The sequence below is a fragment of the Phacochoerus africanus genome, chromosome 14, assembly GCF_016906955.1.
Source record: "Phacochoerus africanus isolate WHEZ1 chromosome 14, ROS_Pafr_v1, whole genome shotgun sequence".
In the NCBI taxonomy this organism is placed as follows: Eukaryota; Metazoa; Chordata; class Mammalia; order Artiodactyla; family Suidae; genus Phacochoerus; species Phacochoerus africanus.
The window spans coordinates 51,580,138-51,608,133 of NC_062557.1; the positions used below are offsets into that span (position 1 = coordinate 51,580,138).

A 27,996-nucleotide genomic window follows, 5' to 3' on the forward strand; every position below is an offset into this window, starting at 1 on the left:
CCATAGGTTGTCTTTTTGTTTTGTTTGTAATTTCCTTTGTTGTGCAAAAGCTTGTAAGTTTGATTAGGTGCCATTGGTTTATATTTGCTTTTATTTCTGTTGCCTTGGGAGACTGACCTAAGAAAAGGTTGTATGGTTTATGTCAGAGAATGTTTTGCCTGTGTTCTCTTATAGGAGTTTGATGGTGCCATGTCTTCTGTTTAAGTCTTTAAGCCATTTTGAGTTTATTTTTGTGCATGCTGTGAAGAAGAGTGTGTTCTAATTTCACTGATTTACATGCAGCTGTCCAGATTTCCCAGCACCTCTTGCTGAAAAGACTGTGTTTTTTCCCATTTTATATTCTTACCTCCTTTGTTAAAGATTAACTGACCATAGGGGTCTGGGTTTATTTCTGGGTTCTCTATTCTGTTCCATTGGTCTGTATGTCTGTTTTTGTACCAGTACCACACTGTCTTGATAACTGTAGCTTTGTAATGTTGTCTGAAGTCTGGGAGAGATATGCCTCCTGCTTGGTTTTTGGTCCTCAGGATGGCTTTGGCAATTCTGGGTCTTTTATGGTTCCAAATAAATTTTTGGATTGTTTATTCTAGTTCTGAGAAAAGTGTCATGGGTAATTTGATCGGGGGATTGCATTGAATCCGTAGATGGCTTTGGGTAATATGGCCATTTTTATGATATTAATTTCTCCAGTCCAGGAGCATGGAATATCTTTCCATTTCTTTGAATCCTCTTTAATTTCTTTGCTTAATGTATAAAACATATACATAACTTTATACATAATATGTAAAACATATACATAATTTTATACATAATTTTAATGTATAAAACTGTAAAAGTTCACAGGGTATAAGTCTTTCACCATCTTGGTCAGGTTTATTCCTAGGTATTTAATTTTTGAGGGTGCAGTTTTAAAAGGTGTTTTTATATTCCTTTTCTAATATTTCATTGCTAGTATACAGAAACGTTTGTCTTTTATTTATTTATTTTTTGTCTTTTTTGTCCTTTTAGGGCCACACCCATGGCCTATGGAGGTTCTCAGGGTAGGGGTTGAATCAGAGCTGTAGCCACTGGCCTACGCCAGAATCACAGCAATGCAAGATCTGAGCCACATCTGCAATCTACACCACAGCCCACGGCAACGCAGGATCCTTAACCCACCAAGTGTGGCCAGGGATTGAACCAGCAACCTCATGGTTCCTAGTCAGATTTGTTTCCCCTGCGCCATGATGGGCACTGCCAAAATGTTAATCTTGTATCTCCTACTTTGCTGAATTCATTTATCAGTTTGAGTAGTATCTGTGTGGAGTCCTCAGGGTTTTCTATGTATAGTATCATGTCATCTGCATAGAGTGACAGATTTACCTCTTCTCTTCCAGTGGTTACCTTTTCTTTTGTTTGTCTGATTGCTGCGGCTAGGACTTGCAATACTGTGTTGAATAAAGGTGGTGAGAGTGGGCATCCTTGTCTTTTTTTTAAATTTTTTTATTACTCAAATGAATTTATCACATCTGTAGTTGTATAATGATCATAACAATCCAGTTTCACAGGATTTCCATCCCACAACCCAAGCACATCCCCCCACCCCCCAAACTGTCTCCTCCGGAGACCGTAAGTTTTTCAATGTCTGTGAGTCAGCATCTGTTCTGCAAAGTTCAGTCTGTCCTTTTTTCAGATTGCACATGTCAGTGAAAGCATTTGATGTTGGTGTCTCATTGTATGGCTGACTTCACTTAGCATGATAGTTTCTAGGTCCATCCATGTTGCCAAAAATGCTGGTATTTTGTTCTTTTTAATGGCTGAGTAATATTCCATTGTGTATATGTACCACATCTTCTTGATCCACTCCTCTGTCGATGGACATTTAGGTTGTTTCCATGTCTTGGCTATTGCAAAATAGTGCTGCAATGAACACTGGAGTACATGTGTCTTTGCGAGTCGTGGTTTTCTCTGGGTAGATGCCCACGAGTGGGATTGCTGGATCAAGTGGTGATTCTATTTTCAGTTTTCTGAGGAATCTCCATACTGCTTTCCACAGTGGTTGCACCAGTTTACAACCCCAACAGTGTGCTAGGGTTCCTTTTCCTCCACACCCTCTCCTGTACTTACTGTTTGTAGACTTTTGGGTGATGGCCATTCTGGCTGGTGTAAGGTGGTACCTCATCGTGGTTTGGATTAGCATCTCTCTGATAATGAGTGATGTTGAACATCTTCTCATGTGTTTTTTGGCCATCTGTATGTCTTCTTTGGAGAACTGTCTGTTTAGATCTTCTGCCCATTTTTTGATGGGGTTTTGATTTTTGGTATGGAGCTGCAGAAGGTGTTTATAAATTTTGGAGATTAATCCCTTGTCAGTCGATTCACTTGCAAAGATTTCCTCCCATTCTGTGGGTTGTCTCTTTGTGTTGTCTAGGGTTTCCTTTGCTGTGCAGAAACTTTGAAGTTTGATTAGGTCCCATTTGTTTATTTTTGTTTTTGTTGTCAATACTCTGAGAGGTGGGTCTGAGAAGATGTTGCTGTCGTTTATGTCAGAGAGTGTTTGGCCTATGTTTTCCTCTAGGAGTTTGATAGTGTCTGGGTCTTTGATAGTATCTAGGTCTTTAATGCATCTGGAGTTTATTTTTTGTGTATGGTGTTGGGGAGTGTTCTACTTTCATTCTTTTCCATGTGGCTGTCCAGTTTTCCCAGCACCACTTATTGAACAAGCCGTCCTTTCAGCATTGCATATTCTTGCCTCCTTTGTCACAGATTAGTTGGCTGTAGGTGCGTGGGTTTAATTCTGGGCTTTCTGTCCTGTTCCACTGATCTATATGTCTGTCTTTGTGTCATTACCATACGGTTTTGATGATTGTTGCTTTGTAGTATAGTCTGAAGACCGGGAGCCTGATTCCTCCAGCTCCATTTTTTCTTTTTCAGGATGTTTTTGGCTATTGTGGATCTTTTGTGCTTCCAAACAAACTTTAAAATATTTTGTTGAAGTTCTGTGGAAAATGTCCTTGGTAATTTGATAGGGATTGCACTGAATCTGTATATTGCCTTAGGTAGTATAGTCATTTGGATAATATTAACTCTTCCAGTCCACAGGCATGGTGTATCTTTCCATCTATTTGTGTCATCTTTGATTTGTTTCATCAGTGTCTTATAGTTTTCAGAGTACAGGTCTTTTGTCTCTTTAGGTAGGTTTACTCCTAAGTATTTTATTCTTTTGGATGGGCATCCTTGTCTTGTTCCAGATTTTAGTGGGAAGGCTTTCAGCTTTTATTTTGGCTGTAGGTTTGTCATCAATGGCTTTGATCATGTTAAGGTACGTTCCCTCTATACCCACTTGGGTAAGAGTTTTTATCGTGAATGGGTGTTGGACTGTGCCAGATGCTTTTTCTGCATCTATTGAGATGATCCTGTGGTTTTTGACTTTGCTTTTGTTAATGTGGTGTGTGATGTTGATTGATTTGCATATGTTGAACCATCCTTGTGAACCTGGGATGAATCCCACTTGGTCGTGGTGTATGGTCATTTTATGTGTTGCTGGATTCTGTTGGCTAAAATTTTGTTGAGAATTTTTGTGTCTATATTCGTCAAAGATATTGGGCTCTAATTTTCTTTTTCGGTAGTATCTTTGTCTGGTTTTGGTATTAGGGTGATGGTGGCGTCATAGAATGTCTTTGGGATTATTCCTTCTTCTTCAACCTTCGTGAAAGTTTAAGAAGAGTGAATATAAGTTCTTCTTGGGGGAGTTCCCGTCGTGGCACAGTGGTTAACGAATCCGACTAGGAATCATGAGGTTGCGGGTTCGGTCCCTGCCCTTGCTCAGTGGGTTATGGATCCGGCGTTGCCGTGAGCTGTGGTGTAGGTCGCAGATGTGGCTCAGATCCCGCGTTGCTGTGGCCCTGGTTGTAGGCCTGCGGCTACAGCTCCAATTCGACCCCTAGCCTGGGAACCTCCATATGCCGCGGGAGCGGCCCAAGAAATGGCAAAAAAAAACCCCAAAAAGACAAAAAAAAAGTTCTTCTTGGTATGTTTGGTAGAATTCGCCTGTGAAGCCATCTGGTTCAGGACTTTTGTTTGTAGGGAGTGCTTTTCTTACATATTCAATTTCATTTCTGGTGATTGGTCTGTTCAATTGATCTGTTTCTTCTTGATTCAGTTTTGGTGGGCTGTATGTCTCTAGAAAGCTGTCTATTTCTTCTAGGTTGTCAAATTTGTTGGCATATAATTGTTCACAGTATTCTCTTATGGTTTTTTGGTTTGTTTGTTTGTTGGATTTCTGCAGTATCTGTTGAGATTTGTCCTTTTTCATCTCTTATTTCATTTGAGTTTTCTCTCTTCTTGGTGAGTCAGGCCAGAGGTTTGTCAATTTTGTTTATTACCCTTTCAAAGAACCAGCTCTTATTGATTTTCTTTTTTTTTTTTTTTTGACTGTTTTATTGATTTCCTCTCTGATCTTTATGATTTCCTTCCTTCTGCTGACTTTAGGTTTTCTTTTTCTTTAATTCTTTTAGGTGATAGGTAAAGTTGTCAATATGACATTTTTTTTCTTCTCTTTTGAGGAAGGCCAGCATTGCTAATGAACTTCCCCCTAAGCACTGCTTTTGCGGCATCCCACAGATTTTGAATGGTTGTGTGTTCATTATCATTTGTCTCTAGGTATTTTTAAATTTGTTTTGATTTCCTCTTTGACCTCTTGGTGGTTTTTGTTTTGTTTTGTTTTGGGTTTTTTTGGTAGCATGTTGTTTAGTCTCCATGCAGTCGTTTTTTTTTTCTCATTTCTTTGCCTGTGGTTGATTTCTAGTTGTGCCACTGTGGTCAGAGAAGATACTTGAAATAATTTCTATACTCTTAAATTTGTTGAGGTTAGTTTTGTGCCCTAGTATGTGGTTAGTCCTTGAGAACATTCCATGTGTGCTTGAAAAGAGTGTGTGTTGTGGGCTTTTGTATGTAATGTCCTGAAAATATCAATTAGGTCTAACTGTTCTATTGGGGCCTTTAGGATCTCTGTTGCCTTACTGATTTTCTGTCTAGAGGATCTGTCCACTGAGGTGAGTGGGGTGTTAAAGTCTCCTACTATTGGTGTATTCCCTCAGTTTCTCCTTTTCTGTCTGCTAGGATTTGTTGTATGCGTCTGGGTGCTCCTGTATTAGGGGTGCATATATTGACGAGTGTAATATCCTCTTCTTGAATCGATCCTTTCATCATTAAAAAGTGTCCTTCTTTGTCTTTCTTTGTGGTCTTCGTTTTTAAAGTCTATTTTGTGTGCTGTGAGCATTGCAACTCCTGCTTTCCTGTCCTGTCCACTCGCATGAAATAGATTTTTCCATCCCCTCACTTTCAATTTACATGCATCCTTTGTGCCAAGGTGAGTCTCTCGCAGGCAGCATGTTGTAGGCTCTTGCTTTTTATCCAGTCTGCCAGTCTGTGTCTTTGGATTGGAGCATTCAGTCCCTTGACATTTAAGGTAATTATTGACAAATACGTATTCATTGCCGTTTTAAACCTTGTTGTCCAGTCAGTTCTTGGTTTCTCCTTTGTTCCTTTTTTGGTTGGATGAGTTCCTTTTATGCTTGTGTCCTTGCCTTTTTAGTTTTTGTGAAAGTGTTGTTTGGTTTTGATCTGCAGTTACCCTGTTTTTCAAGTATGTGAACCCCTTCCTCTATCTGCTTGCTTTAGCTTGATGGTCACAGGTAGGCCCAAACACATTCTAGAAAAAACGAGTCTAGTATTTCTTACTTTCCTTCCCCCCGTTTTAGGATTTGGGTGTCTTTACTAGCATCTTCCTGTTTGTCCTTTTGCTGTTCCCTTGTTGCTTTACAATAGGTTTTTGTTTGTTTGTTTGTTTTGTTTTTCCTTTTAGATATACTGGCTTATTTAAGTGATTACTTTCCAGCTGTGATTTCCTCTATCCTATTCCTTCTTGCTTTTTATTTAGAGGGGCCCTTTCAGTATTTCTTTTAGAGTGGGATTAGTATTGCTGTACACTTTCAATTTTTGTCTCTTGGAGAAATTCTCTCTCCTTCCGTTTTAAATGATATCCTTGCTGGGTAGATATTCTAGGCTGAAATTTTTCCCTTTTAGATCTTTGCATATACCTTGCCATTCTCTTCTGGCTTGTAGTATTTCCGTAGAGAAATCAGCTGATAGCTTTATAGGGATTCCCTTGTAATTAACTCTTTGTTTTCCTCTGCTGCCTTTGGGATCCTGTCTTTATCTTTACTTTGCCATTTTTATTTTACTATATGTCTTGCTGTGTGCCTGTTTGGATTCATCTTGTTTGGGGCTCTCTGTGCTTCCTGTATCTTGATATGTTTCCTGTTGTTTGTTTGTTTGTCCTTTTGTCTTTTTGTCCTTTTTAGGGCTGCACCTGTGGCATTTGGAGGTTCCCAGGCTAGGGATCTAATCGGAGCTGTTGCTGCTGGTCTATGTCAGAGCCACAGCCTCGGGATCTGAGCCGCATATGCGACTTGCACCTTAGCTCACAGCAGTGCCGGATTCTTAACCCACTGAGCGAGGCCAGGGATCGAACCTGCAACCTCATGGTTCCTAGTCGGATTCGTTTCTGCTGTGCCATGATGGGAACTCCCGATATTTGTTTCCATCTCCTTTTCTTTTTCTTCTCCTTCTGGAATCCCTATTATATGTAGATTGGCCACCTTTATAGTATCCCATAAATCTCTTGTATTGCTTTCATGTTTTTTCACTTGGTTTTCTGTCTTCTGTCCTGATCGGGGGATTTCCATTACTCTATCTTCCAACTCAGTAATTCGTTCCTCTGCATTATTCATTCTGCTCTTCAGTGCCTTTAATTCAGTTTGTATCTCTGCAGATGAATCTTGTAATATTTTTTGGCTGCTTCTTGTATTTTTTCGTTCTTTTCTAAAGTCATCTCATTACTGTTCATATCCACTCTTAATTCCTTCATATTCGCCCTTAATTCCTTCAGGATTTTCACTGTCTCCCTTTTGAACTTGGTGTCTGTTAGAATGCAGAGGTCTGTTTCATTGATGGCTCTTCAGGTGAATTCTCCTGTTCTTTTAACTGGGCATGGCTCCTGAGCTTCTTCATTTTGCTTATATTTTTCTTATTCTGTGAGTTTAGGGAAAACCATTATTGTAGTCTTGGAGGGCTATTTGTATGTGAGAGTGCCCCTGGGTATTTCGTGAGGGCTTACTATTTATTTTTGGCTTGTGGGTTTGGATGCTTGCTGTTTCTTTCCTCAGTGTGTGCAGGCTGTTATCTCCTTGATAGGTGCTGCGTGTGCTCCCAGGGAGAAGGAGGCAATGGGCAGGGCTTGTAGTCAGTGCTTGGTTGCTGGGCCCTTGACAGTAGCAAGCCCTGTGAGAAGATGGCACAGGCTGCTTCTAGTGCAGGGCCCTGGGAAGTGGCAGTAAGATTCAGGCAGGTTCAGACAGCGCCTGGAGCATTTATCAGTGGCTGTGGCAGGGCATGTGCATTCCCAGGGAGTGAGAGCAACAATGGGTGGTTCTTGGTTGCAGTGCCTTCCTCTGTGCCGACCTCTTAGGTGACTGGGGCTGCAAGTGGTGCCTGTTCATAGGCCTTAGTGGTGGCAGGTCACACCCATCTCTGGAGTCTGAGATAACTTGTAGTGGTTTTCCTGCCATCTGTAGAATATATAAGAAGCATCCCATCACTCTTAGCCTGCACTCGAGGTGCTGCCACCTATAGCCCCGCCCTCCAAGAGTCCAAGAGTGCATAGAGGTATCCTGTGGCCGTCCACTCCTCATCCTCCTTTTTTTTTTTTTTTTTTGTCTTTAGTCTTTTTAGGGCCGCATCCATGGCCCATGGAGGTTCCTAGGCTAGGGGTCTAATCAGAGATATAGCTGCCGGCCTAAGCCAGAGCTATAGCAACGCCAGATCTGAGCTGCATCTGTGACCTACACCACAGCTCATGGCAACGCTGGATCCCTAACCCACTGAACAAGGCCAGGGATTGAACCCGCAACCTCATGGTTACTAGTTGGATCTGTTTCCTCTGAGCCATGACAGGAACTCCCTTTCCTCATCCTCTTGACTTCCCCAGCAGTGGCCCCCTGCTTCTCTTGCAGGCCCAGCCCACCTCCCGGCTTTCCTCAGCTGTGCTCTACTCCCCAGTCCGTGGCGCACTGCTCCCTCGCTCCCTCAGGCTGTCTCCACACTGCCAACCCTAGTCCTCTCCCCGGAACTGACCTCTGGAGCCTGAGTCTCAGTGCCCAGCCTCCGCCCGAGCATCTCAGGCTGTGGTGTCCGGGGGCGGTGGTACAGATGATCTGTGTGGCTCTCTCGCTGCTTCGCCCTCCTCAGTCCACCTGCTGTGCTTTTCTCTGCAGCTGTGAGGACCCTCTGTCTCGGCCGATCTCGCTGTCAGGTGGCTTCCCGGGGTGTGGGTTCCTTTGCTTTTTCACAGCTCCCTCTCAGGAGTGCTGGTCCCATTCTGATTCCTTTTTTCCCCTCTCTCCCTGTCTTTTTTTTCCTTTTGTTCTACCAGGTTATGTGGAGGGTTTCTTGCCCTTTTTGGAGGTTTAAGGTCTTCTGCCAGGGCTCAGTGGATGTCCTGTGTGAATCGTTCTACGTTTAGGTGGCTTTTCTTTTTGATGAGTTTATGGAGAAGGTGAACATCACGTCTTTCCCCTCCATCATCTTGATCTTGTCCGATACATTTTTTTTGGGTGTGATTTTAAAGAGTGTTGTTTTTTTATATTCTAATATTTTATTGTTCATATACAGAAATGCAACCAATCTTGAATGTTAATCTTGTATCCTGCTACTTTGCTGGATTTGTTGATCAGATTGAGTAGTTTTTGTGTGGAGTCCTTAGGGTTTTCTATATTTAGTATTATGTCATCTGCGTGTAGTGACAATTTTACCCCTTCTCTTCCAATTTGGATACGTTTTTGTTTGATTGATTGTTTTTAATCTTTTTTTTGAAATTTTATTTATTTTTATTTTTTCCTTTATAGCTGGTGTACAGTGTTCTGTCAGTTTTCTACTGTACAGCAAAGTGACCCAGTCACACATACACGTATACATTCTTTTTCTCACCTTATCCTCCATCAGAAGTGACTAGATATAGTTACCAGGGCTATACAGCAGGATCTCATTGCTTATCCATTCCAAATGCAATAGCTTGCATCTCTTAACCCCAGATTCCCACCAATTTGGATACCTTTTATTTCTTTTGTTTGTCTGATTGCTGCGGCTAGGACTTCCAATACTGTGTTGAATAAAGGTGGTGAGAGTGGGCATCCTTAGTTTGTTCCAGATTTTAGTGGGAAGGCTTTCAGCTTTTATTTTGGCTGTAGGTTTGTCATCAATGGCTTTGATCATGTTAAGGTACGTTCCCTCTATACCCACTTGGGTAAGAGTTTTTATCGTGAATGGGTGTTGGACTTTGCCAGATGCTTTTTCTGCATCTATTGAGATGATCCTGTGGTTTTTGACTTTGCTTTTGTTAATGTGGTGTGTGATGTTGATTGATTTGCATATGTTGAACCATCCTTGTGAACCTGGGATGAATCCCACTTGGTCGTGGTGTATGGTCATTTTATGTGTTGCTGGATTCTGTTGGCTAAAATTTTGTTGAGAATTTTTGTGTCTATATTCGTCAAAGATATTGGGCTCTAATTTTCTTTTTCGGTAGTATCTTTGTCTGGTTTTGGTATTAGGGTGATGGTGGCGTCATAGAATGTCTTTGGGACTATTTCTTTCTTTCCTTTTTTTTTTTTTTTTTTTTTGGCTTTTCCGAGGGCTGCACTCGTGGCATATGGAGGTTCCCAGGTTAGGGGTCTAATTGGCCTACACCACAGCCATAGCAACACAGGATCCAAGCCGTGTCTGCGACCTACACCACAGCTCACTGCAATGCCGGTTCCTTAACCTACTGAGCAAGGCCAGGGATCGAACCTGCAACCTCATGGTTCCTAGTCGGTTTTGTTGCCATTGCCACCATAAGGGAACTCCTGGGACTGTTTCTTCTTCAATCTTTTGGAAGAGTTTAAGTAGGATGGGTATGAGTTCTTTGTATGTTTGGTAGAATTTGTCTGTGAAGCCATCTGGTCCTGGACTTTTGTTTGTAGGGAGTGTTTTTGTTACATATTAAGTTTCTTTTCCAGTGATCAGTCTTTTCAAATTATCTACTACTTCTTCTTCTTTTTTTTTTTTTTTTTTTTTTTTTTCTTTTTATGGCTGTACTTGTGGCACATGGAAGTTCCCAGGCTAGGGGTTGAATTGAAGCTGCAGCTGCCAGCCTGTGCCATAGCCATAGCAACGTGGAATCTGAGCTGTGTCTGTGACCTATACCACAGCTCACAGCAATGCCGGCTCCTTAACCCACTGAGCAAGGCCAGGGATTGAACCTGTGTCCTCATGGATACTAGTCAGGTTTGTTACCACTGAGCCATGATGGGAACTCCTGAAATAATTCCTATACTACAAATTTGTTGAGGTTAGTTTTGTGCCCCAGTATGTGGTCAATCCTAGAGAATATTTTATGTGCACTTGCAAAGAATATTTTGTGGTTTTTTTGTAATGTCCTGGAAATATCAATTTATCAATTTAAAATGTCATTTAGGATCTCTGTTGCTTTATTGATTTTCTTTCTAGAAGATCTATCCATTGATGCGAGTGGGGTAGAAAGTCTCCTACTGTTATTGTATTCCGGTCAGTTTCTCCTTTTATGTCTGTTATTGTTTGTAAATACCTTTTTTAAAAAATTTTTTATTTTCCATCATGATCTATCTCAGGAGATTGGCTGTAGTTCCCTGTGCTATACAGTAGGACCTTGTTGTTTATCCTTTACAAACGTAATTGCCTCTACTAACCCCAAACTCCCACTCTACTCCCTCCCTCTTGCTTGGCAACCACAAGTCTGTTCTTTATGTCTGTGAGTCTGTTTCTGTTTTGTAGACAGGTTCATTTGGGTCCTATTTTAGATTCCCATATGGTATTTATCTTTCCCTTTCTGACTGACTTCACTTGGTATGATAATCTCCAGTTCCATCCATGTTGCTGCAAATGGCATTGATTTGTTCTTTTTTATGGCTGAATAGTATTCCATCGCATAGGTGTACCACATCTTCTTAATCCATTCACCTGCAGATGGACATTTAGGTTGTTTCTGTGTCTTGGCTATTGTGAATGATGCTGCTATGAACATTGGGGTTCACGTATCTTTTTGAATTATAGTTTTATCCAGATATATGCCCAGGAGTGGGATGGCTGGATCATATGATAGTTCTATATTTAGTTTTCTGAGGAACCTCCATACTGTTTTACATAGCGGTTGTACCAGTTTACATTCCCACCAACAGTGTGGGAGGGTTCCCTTTTCTCCACACCCTCTGTAGCATGTTATTTGTATATTGATTTATTAATGATGGCCATTCTGACTGGTGTGAGATGATATCTCATTGTAGTTTTGATTTGCATTTCTCTGATAATTAGTGGGTGATGGGTATTTTTCATGTTCCTACTGGCCTGTCCGGATTGTCTTTGGAGAAATGTCTGTTTAGGTCTTGAGCCCATTTGTCAGTTGGGTTGTTTTTTTTGCTGAGTTATATGTATTTTGGAGATTAAACCCTTGTCCGTTGCATCATTTGCAACTATTTTCTCCCATTCCATAGGTTGTCTTTTTGTTTTGTTTATAATTTCCTTTGTTGTGCAAAAGCTTGTAAGTTTGATTAGGTGCCATTGGTTTATATTTGCTTTTATTTCTGTTGCCTTGGGAGACTGACCTAAGAAAAGGTTGTATGGTTTATGTCAGAGAATGTTTTGCCTGTGTTCTCTTATAGGAGTTTGATGGTGCCATGTCTTCTGTTTAAGTCTTTAAGCCATTTTGAGTTTATTTTTGTGCATGCTGTGAAGAAGAGTGTGTTCTAATTTCACTGATTTACATGCAGCTGTCCAGATTTCCCAGCACCTCTTGCTGAAAAGACTGTGTTTTTTCCCATTTTATATTCTTACCTCCTTTGTTAAAGATTAACTGACCATAGGGGTCTGGGTTTATTTCTGGGTTCTCTATTCTGTTCCATTGGTCTGTATGTCTGTTTTTGTACCAGTACCACACTGTCTTGATAACTGTAGCTTTGTAATGTTGTCTGAAGTCTGGGAGAGATATGCCTCCTGCTTGGTTTTTGGTCCTCAGGATGGCTTTGGCAATTCTGGGTCTTTTATGGTTCCAAATAAATTTTTGGATTGTTTATTCTAGTTCTGAGAAAAGTGTCATGGGTAATTTGATCGGGGGATTGCATTGAATCCGTAGATGGCTTTGGGTAATATGGCCATTTTTATGATATTAATTTCTCCAGTCCAGGAGCATGGAATATCTTTCCATTTCTTTGAATCCTCTTTAATTTCTTTGCTTAATGTATAAAACATATACATAACTTTATACATAATATGTAAAACATATACATAATTTTATACATAATTTTAATGTATAAAACTGTAAAAGTTCACAGGGTATAAGTCTTTCACCATCTTGGTCAGGTTTATTCCTAGGTATTTAATTTTTGAGGGTGCAGTTTTAAAAGGTGTTTTTATATTCCTTTTCTAATATTTCATTGCTAGTATACAGAAACGTTTGTCTTTTATTTATTTATTTTTTGTCTTTTTTGTCCTTTTAGGGCCACACCCATGGCCTATGGAGGTTCTCAGGGTAGGGGTTGAATCAGAGCTGTAGCCACTGGCCTACGCCAGAATCACAGCAATGCAAGATCTGAGCCACATCTGCAATCTACACCACAGCCCACGGCAACGCAGGATCCTTAACCCACCAAGTGTGGCCAGGGATTGAACCAGCAACCTCATGGTTCCTAGTCAGATTTGTTTCCCCTGCGCCATGATGGGCACTGCCAAAATGTTAATCTTGTATCTCCTACTTTGCTGAATTCATTTATCAGTTTGAGTAGTATCTGTGTGGAGTCCTCAGGGTTTTCTATGTATAGTATCATGTCATCTGCATAGAGTGACAGATTTACCTCTTCTCTTCCAGTGGTTACCTTTTCTTTTGTTTGTCTGATTGCTGCGGCTAGGACTTGCAATACTGTGTTGAATAAAGGTGGTGAGAGTGGGCATCCTTGTCTTTTTTTTAAATTTTTTTATTACTCAAATGAATTTATCACATCTGTAGTTGTATAATGATCATAACAATCCAGTTTCACAGGATTTCCATCCCACAACCCAAGCACATCCCCCCACCCCCCAAACTGTCTCCTCCGGAGACCGTAAGTTTTTCAATGTCTGTGAGTCAGCATCTGTTCTGCAAAGAAGTTCAGTCTGTCCTTTTTTCAGATTGCACATGTCAGTGAAAGCATTTGATGTTGGTGTCTCATTGTATGGCTGACTTCACTTAGCATGATAGTTTCTAGGTCCATCCATGTTGCCAAAAATGCTGGTATTTTGTTCTTTTTAATGGCTGAGTAATATTCCATTGTGTATATGTACCACATCTTCTTGATCCACTCCTCTGTCGATGGACATTTAGGTTGTTTCCATGTCTTGGCTATTGCAAAATAGTGCTGCAGTGAACACTGGAGTACATGTGTCTTTGCGAGTCGTGGTTTTCTCTGGGTAGATGCCCACGAGTGGGATTGCTGGATCAAGTGGTGATTCTATTTTCAGTTTTCTGAGGAATCTCCATACTGCTTTCCACAGTGGTTGCACCAGTTTACAACCCCAACAGTGTACTAGGGTTCCTTTTCCTCCACACCCTCTCCCGCACTTACTGTTTGTAGACTTTTGGATGATGGCCATTCTGGCTGGTGTAAGGTGGTATCATCGTGGTTTTGATTTGCATCTCTCTGATAATGAGTGATGTTGAACATCTTCTCATGTGTTTTTTGGCCATCTGTATGTCTTCTTTGGAGAACTGTCTGTTTAGATCTTCTGCCCATTTTTCGATGGGGTTTTGACTTTTGGTATGGAGCTGCAGAAGGTGTTTATAAATTTTGGAGATTAATCCCTTGTCAGTCGATTCACTTGCAAAGATTTCCTCCCATTCTGTGGGTTGTCTCTTTGTGTTGTCTAGGGTTTCCTTTGCTGTGCAGAAACTTTGAAGTTTGATTAGGTCCCATTTGTTTATTTTTGTTTTTGTTGTCAATACTCTGAGAGGTGGGTCTGAGAAGATGTTGCTGTCGTTTATGTCAGAGAGTGTTTGGCCTATGTTTTCCTCTAGGAGTTTGATAGTGTCTGGGTCTTTGATAGTATCTAGGTCTTTAATGCATCTGGAGTTTATTTTTTGTGTATGGTGTTGGGGAGTGTTCTGCTTTCATTCTTTTCCATGTGGCTGTCCAGTTTTCCCAGCACCACTTATTGAACAAGCCGTCCTTTCAGCATTGCATATTCTTGCCTCCTTTGTCACAGATTAGTTGGCTGTAGGTGCGTGGGTTTAATTCTGGGCTTTCTGTCCTGTTCCACTGATCTATATGTCTGTCTTTGTGTCATTACCGTACGGTTTTGATGATTGTTGCTTTGTAGTATAGTCTGAAGACCGGGAGCCTGATTCCTCCAGCTCCATTTTTTTCTTTTTCAGGATGTTTTTGGCTATTGTGGATCTTTTGTGCTTCCAAACAAACTTTAAAATATTTTGTTGAAGTTCTGTGAAAAATGTCCTTGGTAATTTGATAGGGATTGCACTGAATCTGTATATTGCCTTAGGTAGTATAGTCATTTGGATAATATTAACTCTTCCAGTCCACAGGCATGGTGTATCTTTCCATCTATTTGTGTCATCTTTGATTTGTTTCATCAGTGTCTTATAGTTTTCAGAGTACAGGTCTTTTGTCTCTTTAGGTAGGTTTACTCCTAAGTATTTTATTCTTTTGGATGGGCATCCTTGTCTTGTTCCAGATTTTAGTGGGAAGGCTTTCAGCTTTTATTTTGGCTGTAGGTTTGTCATCAATGGCTTTGATCATGTTAAGGTACGTTCCCTCTATACCCACTTGGGTAAGAGTTTTTATCGTGAATGGGTGTTGGACTTTGCCAGATGCTTTTTCTGCATCTATTGAGATGATCCTGTGGTTTTTGACTTTGCTTTTGTTAATGTGGTGTGTGATGTTGATTGATTTGCATATGTTGAACCATCCTTGTGAACCTGGGATGAATCCCACTTGGTCGTGGTGTATGGTCATTTTATGTGTTGCTGGATTCTGTTGGCTAAAATTTTGTTGAGAATTTTTGTGTCTATATTCGTCAAAGATATTGGGCTCTAATTTTCTTTTTCGGTAGTATCTTTGTCTGGTTTTGGTATTAGGGTGATGGTGGCGTCATAGAATGTCTTTGGGACTATTTCTTTCTTTCCTTTTTTTTTTTTTTTTTTTGGCTTTTCCGAGGGCTGCACTCGTGGCATATGGAGGTTCCCAGGTTAGGGGTCTAATTGGCCTACACCACAGCCATAGCAACACAGGATCCAAGCCGTGTCTGCGACCTACACCACAGCTCACTGCAATGCCGGTTCCTTAACCTACTGAGCAAGGCCAGGGATCGAACCTGCAACCTCATGGTTCCTAGTCGGTTTTGTTGCCATTGCACCATAAGGGAACTCCTGGGACTGTTTCTTCTTCAATCTTTTGGAAGAGTTTAAGTAGGATGGGTATGAGTTCTTTGTATGTTTGGTAGAATTTGTCTGTGAAGCCATCTGGTCCTGGACTTTTGTTTGTAGGGAGTGTTTTTGTTACATATTAAGTTTCTTTTCCAGTGATAGTCTTTTCAAATTATCTACTACTTCTTCTTCTTCTTTTTTTTTTTTTTTTTTTTTTTTCTTTTTATGGCTGTACTTGTGGCACATGGAAGTTCCCAGGCTAGGGGTTGAATTGAAGCTGCAGCTGCCAGCCTGTGCCATAGCCATAGCAACGTGGAATCTGAGCTGTGTCTGTGACCTATACCACAGCTCACAGCAATGCCGGCTCCTTAACCCACTGAGCAAGGCCAGGGATTGAACCTGTGTCCTCATGGATACTAGTCAGGTTTGTTACCACTGAGCCATGATGGGAACTCCTGAAATAATTCCTATACTACAAATTTGTTGAGGTTAGTTTTGTGCCCCAGTATGTGGTCAATCCTAGAGAATATTTTATGTGCACTTGCAAAGAATATTTTGTGGTTTTTTTGTAATGTCCTGGAAATATCAATTTATCAATTTAAAATGTCATTTAGGATCTCTGTTGCTTTATTGATTTTCTTTCTAGAAGATCTATCCATTGATGCGAGTGGGGTAGAAAGTCTCCTACTGTTATTGTATTCCGGTCAGTTTCTCCTTTTATGTCTGTTATTGTTTGTAAATACCTTTTTTTAAAAATTTTTTATTTTCCATCATGATCTATCTCAGGAGATTGGCTGTAGTTCCCTGTGCTATACAGTAGGACCTTGTTGTTTATCCTTTACAAACGTAATTGCCTCTACTAACCCCAAACTCCCACTCTACTCCCTCCCTCTTGCTTGGCAACCACAAGTCTGTTCTTTATGTCTGTGAGTCTGTTTCTGTTTTGTAGACAGGTTCATTTGGGTCCTATTTTAGATTCCCATATGGTATTTATCTTTCCCTTTCTGACTGACTTCACTTAGTGTGATAATCTCCAGTTCCATCCATGTTGCTGCAAATGGCATTGATTTGTTCTTTTTTATGGCTGAATAGTATTCCATTGCATAGGTGTACCACATCTTCTTAATCCATTCACCTGCAGATGGACATTTAGGTTGTTTCTGTGTCTTGGCTATTGTGAATGATGCTGCTATGAACATTGGGGTTCACGTATCTTTTTGAATTATAGTTTTATCCAGATATATGCCCAGGAGTGGGATGGCTGGATCATATGATAGTTCTATATTTAGTTTTCTGAGGAACCTCCATACTGTTTTACATAGCGGTTGTACCAGTTTACATTCCCACCAACAGTGTGGGAGGGTTCCCTTTTCTCCACACCCTCTGTAGCATGTTATTTGTATATTGATTTATTAATGATGGCCATTCTGACTGGTGTGAGATGATATCTCATTGTAGTTTTGATTTGCATTTCTCTGATAATTAGTGGTGATGGGTATTTTTCATGTTCCTACTGGCCTGTCCGGATGTCTTTGGAGAAATGTCTGTTTAGGTCTTGAGCCCATTTGTCAGTTGGGTTGTTTTTTTTGCTGGGTTATATGTATTTTGGAGATTAAACCCTTGTCCGTTGCATCATTTGCAACTATTTTCTCCCATTCCATAGGTTGTCTTTTTGTTTTGTTTATAATTTCCTTTGTTGTGCAAAAGCTTGTAAGTTTGATTAGGTGCCATTGGTTTATATTTGCTTTTATTTCTGTTGCCTTGGGAGACTGACCTAAGAAAAGGTTGTATGGTTTATGTCAGAGAATGTTTTGCCTGTGTTCTCTTATAGGAGTTTGATGGTGCCATGTCTTCTGTTTAAGTCTTTAAGCCATTTTGAGTTTATTTTTGTGCATGCTGTGAAGAAGAGTGTGTTCTAATTTCACTGATTTACATGCAGCCGTCCAGATTTCCCAGCACCTCTTGCTGAAAAGACTGTGTTTTTTCCCATTTTATATTCTTACCTCCTTTGTTAAAGATTAACTGACCATAGGGGTCTGGGTTTATTTCTGGGTTCTCTATTCTGTTCCATTGGTCTGTATGTCTGTTTTTGTACCAGTACCACACTGTCTTGATAACTGTAGCTTTGTAATGTTGTCTGAAGTCTGGGAGAGATATGCCTCCTGCTTGGTTTTTGGTCCTCAGGATGGCTTTGGCAATTCTGGGTCTTTTATGGTTCCAAATAAATTTTTGGATTGTTTATTCTAGTTCTGAGAAAAGTGTCATGGGTAATTTGATCGGGGGATTGCATTGAATCCGTAGATGGCTTTGGGTAATATGGCCATTTTTATGATATTAATTTCTCCAGTCCAGGAGCATGGAATATCTTTCCATTTCTTTGAATCCTCTTTAATTTCTTTGCTTAATGTATAAAACATATACATAACTTTATACATAATATGTAAAACATATACATAATTTTATACATAATTTTAATGTATAAAACTGTAAAAGTTCACAGGGTATAAGTCTTTCACCATCTTGGTCAGGTTTATTCCTAGGTATTTAATTTTTGAGGGTGCAGTTTTAAAAGGTGTTTTTATATTCCTTTTCTAATATTTCATTGCTAGTATACAGAAACGTTTGTCTTTTATTTATTTATTTTTTGTCTTTTTTGTCCTTTTAGGGCCACACCCATGGCCTATGGAGGTTCTCAGGGTAGGGGTTGAATCAGAGCTGTAGCCACTGGCCTACGCCAGAATCACAGCAATGCAAGATCTGAGCCACATCTGCAATCTACACCACAGCCCACGGCAACGCAGGATCCTTAACCCACCAAGTGTGGCCAGGGATTGAACCAGCAACCTCATGGTTCCTAGTCAGATTTGTTTCCCCTGCGCCATGATGGGCACTGCCAAAATGTTAATCTTGTATCTCCTACTTTGCTGAATTCATTTATCAGTTTGAGTAGTATCTGTGTGGAGTCCTCAGGGTTTTCTATGTATAGTATCATGTCATCTGCATAGAGTGACAGATTTACCTCTTCTCTTCCAGTGGTTACCTTTTCTTTTGTTTGTCTGATTGCTGCGGCTAGGACTTGCAATACTGTGTTGAATAAAGGTGGTGAGAGTGGGCATCCTTGTCTTTTTTTTAAATTTTTTTATTACTCAAATGAATTTATCACATCTGTAGTTGTATAATGATCATAACAATCCAGTTTCACAGGATTTCCATCCCACAACCCAAGCACATCCCCCCACCCCCAAACTGTCTCCTCCGGAGACCGTAAGTTTTTCAATGTCTGTGAGTCAGCATCTGTTCTGCAAAGAAGTTCAGTCTGTCCTTTTTTCAGATTGCACATGTCAGTGAAAGCATTTGATGTTGGTGTCTCATTGTATGGCTGACTTCACTTAGCATGATAGTTTCTAGGTCCATCCATGTTGCCAAAAATGCTGGTATTTTGTTCTTTTTAATGGCTGAGTAATATTCCATTGTGTATATGTACCACATCTTCTTGATCCACTCCTCTGTCGATGGACATTTAGGTTGTTTCCATGTCTTGGCTATTGCAAAATAGTGCTGCAGTGAACACTGGAGTACATGTGTCTTTGCGAGTCGTGGTTTTCTCTGGGTAGATGCCCACGAGTGGGATTGCTGGATCAAGTGGTGATTCTATTTTCAGTTTTCTGAGGAATCTCCATACTGCTTTCCACAGTGGTTGCACCAGTTTACAACCCCAACAGTGTACTAGGGTTCCTTTTCCTCCACACTTCTCCCGCACTTACTGTTTGTAGACTTTTGGATGATGGCCATTCTGGCTGGTGTAAGGTGGTATCATCGTGGTTTTGATTTGCATCTGTCTGATAATGAGTGATGTTGAACATCTTCTCATGTGTTTTTTGGCCATCTGTATGTCTTCTTTGGAGAACTGTCTGTTTAGATCTTCTGCCCATTTTTCGATGGGGTTTTGACTTTTGGTATGGAGCTGCAGAAGGTGTTTATAAATTTTGGAGATTAATCCCTTGTCAGTCGATTCACTTGCAAAGATTTCCTCCCATTCTGTGGGTTGTCTCTTTGTGTTGTCTAGGGTTTCCTTTGCTGTGCAGAAACTTTGAAGTTTGATTAGGTCCCATTTGTTTATTTTTGTTTTTGTTGTCAATACTCTGAGAGGTGGGTCTGAGAAGATGTTGCTGTCGTTTATGTCAGAGAGTGTTTGGCCTGTGTTTTCCTCTAGGAGTTTGATAGTGTCTGGGTCTTTGATAGTATCTAGGTCTTTAATGCATCTGGAGTTTATTTTTTGTGTATGGTGTTGGGGAGTGTTCTGCTTTCATTCTTTTCCATGTGGCTGTCCAGTTTTCCCAGCACCACTTATTGAACAAGCCGTCCTTTCAGCATTGCATATTCTTGCCTCCTTTGTCACAGATTAGTTGGCTGTAGGTGCGTGGGTTTAATTCTGGGCTTTCTGTCCTGTTCCACTGATCTATATGTCTGTCTTTGTGTCATTACCATACGGTTTTTGATGATTGTTGCTTTGTAGTATAGTCTGAAGACCGGGAGCCTGATTCCTCCAGCTCCATTTTTTCTTTTTCAGGATGTTTTTGGCTATTGTGGATCTTTTGTGCTTCCAAACAAACTTTAAAATATTTTGTTGAAGTTCTGTGAAAAATGTCCTTGGTAATTTGATAGGGATTGCACTGAATCTGTATATTGCCTTAGGTAGTATAGTCATTTGGATAATATTAACTCTTCCAGTCCACAGGCATGGTGTATCTTTCCATCTATTTGTGTCATCTTTGATTTGTTTCATCAGTGTCTTATAGTTTTCAGAGTACAGGTCTTTTGTCTCTTTAGGTAGGTTTACTCCTAAGTATTTTATTCTTTTGGATGGCATCCTTGTCTTGTTCCAGATTTTAGTGGGAAGGCTTTCAGCTTTTATTTTGGCTGTAGGTTTGTCATCAATGGCTTTGATCATGTTAAGGTACGTTCCCTCTATACCCACTTGGGTAAGAGTTTTTATCGTGAATGGGTGTTGGACTTTGCCAGATGCTTTTTCTGCATCTATTGAGATGATCCTGTGGTTTTTGACTTTGCTTTTGTTAATGTGGTGTGTGATGTTGATTGATTTGCATATGTTGAACCATCCTTGTGAACCTGGGATGAATCCCACTTGGTCGTGGTGTATGGTCATTTTATGTGTTGCTGGATTCTGTTGGCTAAAATTTTGTTGAGAATTTTTGTGTCTATATTCGTCAAAGATATTGGGCTCTAATTTTCTTTTTCGGTAGTATCTTTGTCTGGTTTTGGTATTAGGGTGATGGTGGCGTCATAGAATGTCTTTGGGACTATTTCTTTCTTTCCTTTTTTTTTTTTTTTTTTTGGCTTTTCCGAGGGCTGCACTCGTGGCATATGGAGGTTCCCAGGTTAGGGGTCTAATTGGCCTACACCACAGCCATAGCAACACAGGATCCAAGCCGTGTCTGCGACCTACACCACAGCTCACTGCAATGCCGGTTCCTTAACCTACTGAGCAAGGCCAGGGATCGAACCTGCAACCTCATGGTTCCTAGTCGGTTTTGTTGCCATTGCACCATAAGGGAACTCCTGGGACTGTTTCTTCTTCAATCTTTTGGAAGAGTTTAAGTAGGATGGGTATGAGTTCTTTGTATGTTTGGTAGAATTTGTCTGTGAAGCCATCTGGTCCTGGACTTTTGTTTGTAGGGAGTGTTTTTGTTACATATTAAGTTTCTTTTCCAGTGATAGTCTTTTCAAATTATCTACTACTTCTTCTTCTTCTTTTTTTTTTTTTTTTTTTTTTCTTTTTATGGCTGTACTTGTGGCACATGGAAGTTCCCAGGCTAGGGGTTGAATTGAAGCTGCAGCTGCCAGCCTGTGCCATAGCCATAGCAACGTGGAATCTGAGCTGTGTCTGTGACCTATACCACAGCTCACAGCAATGCCGGCTCCTTAACCCACTGAGCAAGGCCAGGGATTGAACCTGTGTCCTCATGGATACTAGTCAGGTTTGTTACCACTGAGCCATGATGGGAACTCCTGAAATAATTCCTATACTACAAATTTGTTGAGGTTAGTTTTGTGCCCCAGTATGTGGTCAATCCTAGAGAATATTTTATGTGCACTTGCAAAGAATATTTTGTGGTTTTTTTGTAATGTCCTGGAAATATCAATTTATCAATTTAAAATGTCATTTAGGATCTCTGTTGCTTTATTGATTTTCTTTCTAGAAGATCTATCCATTGATGCGAGTGGGGTAGAAAGTCTCCTACTGTTATTGTATTCCGGTCAGTTTCTCCTTTTATGTCTGTTATTGTTTGTAAATACCTTTTTTTAAAAATTTTTTATTTTCCATCATGATCTATCTCAGGAGATTGGCTGTAGTTCCCTGTGCTATACAGTAGGACCTTGTTGTTTATCCTTTACAAACGTAATTGCCTCTACTAACCCCAAACTCCCACTCTACTCCCTCCCTCTTGCTTGGCAACCACAAGTCTGTTCTTTATGTCTGTGAGTCTGTTTCTGTTTTGTAGACAGGTTCATTTGGGTCCTATTTTAGATTCCCATATGGTATTTATCTTTCCCTTTCTGACTGACTTCACTTAGTGTGATAATCTCCAGTTCCATCCATGTTGCTGCAAATGGCATTGATTTGTTCTTTTTTATGGCTGAATAGTATTCCATTGCATAGGTGTACCACATCTTCTTAATCCATTCACCTGCAGATGGACATTTAGGTTGTTTCTGTGTCTTGGCTATTGTGAATAATGCTGCTATGAACATTGGGGTTCACGTATCTTTTTGAATTATAGTTTTTTCCTGATATAGTCCCAGGAATGAGATTGCTGAATCCTATGGTAATTTTTAGTTTTCACTTTTCCGCAGAACCTCCATAACTTTTTTCCAGGTGGTTGTATTGATTTACATTCCTACTGACAGTGTGGGAGGGTTCCCTTTTCTCCACACCCTCTGTAGCATTTGGTATTTATAGACTTTTTATTTTTGTTTCTCTTTTAAAATTATAGTTGATTTCCAGTGTTGTGTTACTTTCTGCTGTACAGCAAAGTATTTCTGTCATATATACTTACGCATTCTTTTTTTAAAAATACTTCCCCATCATGGTCTATCCTGCGAGATTGGATACAGTTCCCTGTGCTATACAGTAGGACCTTATTTTTTTCATTCTAAATGTAATTGTTTGCATCTGCTAACCCCAAATCCCCAGTCCATCCCAGTCCCTCCGCACTCCCCCTTGGCAACCACAGCTAACTTAACCCAAACTTAAGGGTTTAACTAACTTAACCCAAGCTTGTGTATCTGGTAGTTGTCAAATCAGGGCATGAGCTGGAATTGTTTGTCTTTCAAGCCTGTATTTTTTCCCACCAAACCAAACTCCTGTCAAACAGGATTGGCAGATAGGCTTTCCCTTGATGCCAACTGTGATCAAATGTTAGTGGCTTGGGAAGGATTGTGAGCCAGACTCAGAGCCCTGCAGGCACGTGTGCTGTGCTCTGGGAGTGGTACTTACCAAGGCTTTGGTAACTGGTTCCTTGCAGTATTTGAAAAGCCTGGAGCAGATGATATTTCTCAGGTAAGAGTTTTCACATGAGCGCCGCTAATGGCAGGAGTAGAATCTTTGGGTAGCAGGGCAGGACATTGTCAGGAAGCCTTTGGATTTTACCAAGGATTTTACCAAAATTGAGTAAAGTTTTTTTCTTTTCTTTTCTTTTTTCTTTTTCTCTCTCTCTTTTTTTAACTAAAGCTTATTAAGTTTGGTAAAAAATATCTTGTAAAATGCTCTGAAAATTATCTTCTCCAATTATACAGACTAGATCTTACCCCTGACCCGTCATTGGTCCAAGTTTATGAGGTTTTATGGCATATGCCTGTTGTGACTCAGCTTGGTGTGGGGTTTCCTGAACCTACCTGCATCACCCCAGGAGAGTGGAGGGACAAGTGAATGTTACCCTCAGGCTGAAAATTTGAGTAGACGGGTCATCTGCCTGGCCTCTGCTAGTGCCCCTTCATTTTCATTGTGATTGGTCAGGAGAATTCATCTATAACTCAGTGTTTGTCAGACATGTAGTTTTTGGAGTTGAGGCTTGCATTTTGAGTGCCTGCTCCAAAAGCTTCCCTGTGTTGGTATAGGGCACCTGTGCCTTTATTTCTCCAGAGTACAGTGTCATCGGAGAACTTCCTCTCTGGAGGAGTTTGATCTTGTCTTTAGGGCAGAGGCCCCAGGGGCTGTTTGTGCTGGAATCTCTTGCAGGCCCGTGCTTAGGAACTTGATAATGGGCGAGTTTATCTGCTCTGTCCCCTGCCCCGTGCACAGCTCCCAGGGCAGTTGCTGTCTCCAAGCTCAGGCCTGCTCCTCCCCAAGGAACTCTCTCAAGCCTTGTGAGTCCCTGAAGTCAGTCCCGTAGAGGCTCCTCCTTGACAGACTGCTGATTCATTCCCTGAAACCAGTGTGAAGACTGACCCCACTCGGAGAGACACCCAGGACCTGTGTGTGCATGTGCGCTCGCATTCAAGTGAAATGCTCCCGAAACGTTCCCAGGGCCGTTACTTTGCTCTGCTTTGCGGGTCCCTGGGGTGGGCCCGTGGTCAGAGCCATGTCCTTGTGCTCGGCTTGACTGTGGTCTCGTCGTCTGAGTTCTGTTGACCTGAGTCCAGCTTTATGGGTTAGAGAATCAGGGAAAATGTGAGCAGTTAGTTGGTAAAGGGCTGAGTGCCACCGTAGATGAGGCTTTGGTGGCTCTTAGAAATATCCAGGAGGAGCTGGTGCATCAGGAGGCAGTTGCTGGTTTTGATTTAGAGTGTTCTGAACCCTTCCTCACCAGACACTAAATGCCCTCCAAGTCCCAAGGGCAACAGTGCCAGGCCTTCTGCTGCCCTGGGGTCAGCCCTCTCCATGCTGGTCTCCTGGTGAGCAGCCCGAAGTGCAGCGTGGGGCAGCAGGTGTGCCTCCTGCCACAGGGCAGATGGCAGGGGGGCTTTTGGAGGTCGCTTTCTGAGCTTTGCGCTGCCCGGTCCTCCTTCCTCCCGCACGTTCCCTGCCGCGTGCCTGCCCCGACTGGTGGTCCGACTTCCTTGTCGTCTGGAAGTTTACCTTTGTGCTGTGATGCCCCCGTCCCCTGGTAAAGCCCTTGCACACTAGCCTGGGTTTAAGGCGTCAGTCTGCTTCTCCCCGTCCTCTTGGAGTCTGCAGCTCCTCAGTTTCTCCCTCCCCCTCTCTCATCATCTGTATCCTTGGTCCTAAGCTCGTCGCAGTCCCGCCCTCCCTAGTCCTGCCTCCCAGCCTTGGTCCCTCCTGAGCCTCCCTGTCATGGTGCCCTTGATTTTCTCCGTACATCTGTCTTCCTGACAGACCCCCTGGAGGAGGGATCCTGTTCCACTTCAGTGTTCTTGCCTTTTTGTGCCAGTGGACTTTGTCTCAAAATGTTTTTAAATCTGTAAAATAAGTGGAATTGCAAGAGAAGCTGATTCTGTTCAAAATCGTGATCGAGTAGAAAATGTGCTTTATTAGCGAGTCAAGAGGATCTAGCAGCAGGTCTCACAATTACTGAAAAACTCATGATGCATGTGAATGACCATGCAAGATCCCTAGTTACAGCTGCAATGGGAAATGAAAATGAGTGATTTCTGGGGGTAACACAGGTACTGCTATTGCAACTGAGGCTTTTTGTCTACATTTGTTAAAAACATTATATTTCACTCACAGGTTAGTGAAAATGAAAAATTTTTTTTCCCATCCATGTTCATAGCCCCTTTGCTTCTGCTCCCAGATAATCAGGGCCCCAGTTAAATAGTCCCTCAGTCATGCCTTCACCTGGTGGGCGGAGTGCTGTCGTGAGCTGACAGGTCGCCGCTCTGCGAGGTGCTGCCTGGGGGCTGCTCGGCAGCCTTCCCTCCTTTCTTGACCTTGTCCTGCCCTCATAGCTCGGCTTAGCAGGCAACTCCCAGCGTGGACCTGGCTTCTTGTCTGAGATGGCAGGGGTTGGGGTGGGAGGTTGCTGCTTTTCAGTCCTCTGTGTCCTCTGGCTTGAGGGAGAGAACTGTTATTTTGCAAAAATTGGCAGGAGGAAGCTCAGTTGTCTGGGGGCACCGCTCCACCCTTGCCCCCAAACAGGGAGGCTCAGGGCAAGAACTGTGCTCAGGATGCCTTTCCCCCGAGAGCGTGGCTGCCCACAGGTGCGGGGGCCCCTGGGAGCGTGCTGCTGCCCCGGGAAAGGGAAGAGGCTTGATGTGCTGACCCGCAGCCTCCTTTCTTTCCCCTCATCCAGGGCAAGCTGGCCTCATTTTTCCTGTCTCGAGTGGATGCCTTGAGCCCTCAGCTCCAGCAGGTAAAGGGCACAGAGGGAGAGGCCTGGGCTCTGAGCGGGAGCTTCTCGTCTCCGTTTCTCTGTCTGTTGTGGCTTCTCAGCCGTGTTCTCACTCCCTCCCTGTTAACCTGCACAGCCTCCCCAAGTCAGCACTCCTCCCTCCTGTTGCTTCTTGGTCTTTCTGCCCCCTCGTCCCCGCCGCTTCTCTGATCTCTGTCTTCCTCAGCACGGGTGGGGTTGGGACCCCCATGGCTGGTGGCTTCCCATCTGACCGGGTTTCCGGCTGCTCTTCCGCAGCTGGCCTGTGAGTGTTATTCCAGGCTGCCTTCTCTGGGAGCCGGCTTCTCCCAGGGCCTGAAGCACACCGAGAGCTGGGAGCAGGAGCTGCACAGCCTGCTGGCCTCCCTGCACGGCCTGCTTGGGGCCCTGTACGAGGGAGCAGAAACAGGTAGGGACTGTGGTGGGGGAACGGGGCAGGAGGGAACCAGGCGGGTGATCTGAAGTGGTGGGGCCATGACTTTGAGGCAAAATGGATTAGAATAGGGAAGGAAGGAGGGGATGGAAGACAGGCCTGGTGCGTGAAGGAGGTTGTGCTTCTGTGCAGCTCCCATGCAGTACGAAGGCCCTGCGGTGGAGGCGCTGCTCTCCCCCTCGGAGGACGGCGACGCCCATGTCCTTCTCCGGCTTCGGCAGAGGTTTTCCGGGCTGGCCCGCTGCCTGGGGCTCCTGCTCAGGTGTGTCAGCAAGTGGTGGAGGGAGGGAGGGCCTGGAGCAGGAGGGCCGAGAAGGTGTCTTCCTCACGAGGACGGAGGCTGATGGACCCCCCGCTGAAGTCTCCCTGCTGATTCTCTGTAGCTCTGAGTTTGGGGCCCCTGTCTCTGTCCCCGTGCAAGAAGTCTTGGATGTCATCTGCCGGACCCTCAGCGTCAGTGCCAGGAACATTGTAAGTGGAGTTCGTCCTCCCCCCAGGATCCAGAGCAACCAGGAAAGCAGTGGGGCAGCTGCAGCTCCTTCCCTCGCCCCCTGCCCTGCGCCGCGTCAGCGTGGATGTGCTCTTGTGTTGTAGAAACACGTGTAGCTGATGCTTCCCCAGGGAGGGCGAGCTGGGGGTCAGTGGAGTCACTGCCACAAGGTTTGGCCAGCCCTCGCCTCGTCCTCCCGCCCTGCTCTGCTTTAGAGGACGGCAGTTTGGTCTGGTGGGAGGCTGTGTGGACGCACGCATCTGTCTACACTGCTCTCTCGCGTCTTGTCCTCCCCGCTCCTCATTTGGGCCCATTTGTTCCGCAGAGCCTGCTTGGAGATGGTCCCCTGCGGCTGCTGCTGTTGCCCTCTCTCCACCTCGAGGCCTTGGACCTGCTCTCCGCGCTCATCCTCGCGTGAGTGGGAGCGGGAGGGTGCGGGGCAGGCGCTGGGCCCGCTGGGAACGGGGCTCACGGTGCTGTCTTCGCCCCCAGGTGTGGAGGCCGGCTCCTGCGCTTCGGAGCCCTCATCAGCCGCCTGCTCCCCCAGGTCCTCAGTGCCTGGAGCATTGGCAGGGATACCCTCTCTCCGGGCCAGGAGAGGCCTTACAGGTGACCATCCAGGAAGAGAGTAAAGAGGAGAGGGTGGGTGAGAGGATGGGGGTGGGCTGGGGGTGCGGGGAGGGGAGGCAGGAGCGGGCACCTCGACACCTCTCACAAGCTGCCCTCTGCTCACGCCACAGCACCATGCGGACCAAGGTGTATGCTGTCCTGGAGCTGTGGGTGCAGGTGTGCGGGGCCTCGGCAGGAGTGCTTCAGGGCGGGGCCTCGGGAGAGGCACTGCTCACCCACCTGCTCAGTGACATCTCCCCTCCAGCTGATGCCCTCAAGGTGAGTGAGGCTGCTGCGCCGGTCCCATGGCCCCATCCTGTGCCCCTTGTCCTCACCAGCCTTGTGGCCCGATGCTGCCCCTGACTGTCCTGCCTTCCTTTGGGCCTGTGTGTGGTTGATGTTCCCCTCCCCGCCAGCTGCGCAGTCCCCGTGGGAGCCCTGATGGGGGTTTGCAGACCGGGAAGCCTAGCGCCCCCAAGAAGCTAAAGCTGGACATGGGTGAGCCCATAGCCCCACCCAGCCACCGGAAAGGGGACAGCAATGCCAACAGTGACGTGTGTGCAGCTGCGCTGAGAGGTGGGTGAGGCCT

At 43.3% G+C, this 27,996-nt stretch overlaps 1 protein-coding gene across 3 annotated transcripts in view; it reads left to right on the plus strand.

Moving 5' to 3' along the window:
• PELP1 (proline, glutamate and leucine rich protein 1) overlaps positions 1–27,996 on the plus strand; it is a 73,114-nt gene that overhangs the window by 42,285 nt on the left and 2,833 nt on the right. For all 3 annotated transcript variants that reach the window (XM_047757958.1, XM_047757959.1, XM_047757957.1), the window contains 8 exons: positions 25,798–25,857; positions 26,134–26,284; positions 26,441–26,570; positions 26,692–26,779; positions 27,124–27,212; positions 27,291–27,407; positions 27,539–27,686; positions 27,824–27,983. In XM_047757958.1, coding sequence (XP_047613914.1) covers positions 25,798–25,857; positions 26,134–26,284; positions 26,441–26,570; positions 26,692–26,779; positions 27,124–27,212; positions 27,291–27,407; positions 27,539–27,686; positions 27,824–27,983 — 943 coding nt within the window. The remainder of the gene's footprint in view (positions 1–25,797; positions 25,858–26,133; positions 26,285–26,440; positions 26,571–26,691; positions 26,780–27,123; positions 27,213–27,290; positions 27,408–27,538; positions 27,687–27,823; positions 27,984–27,996) is intronic.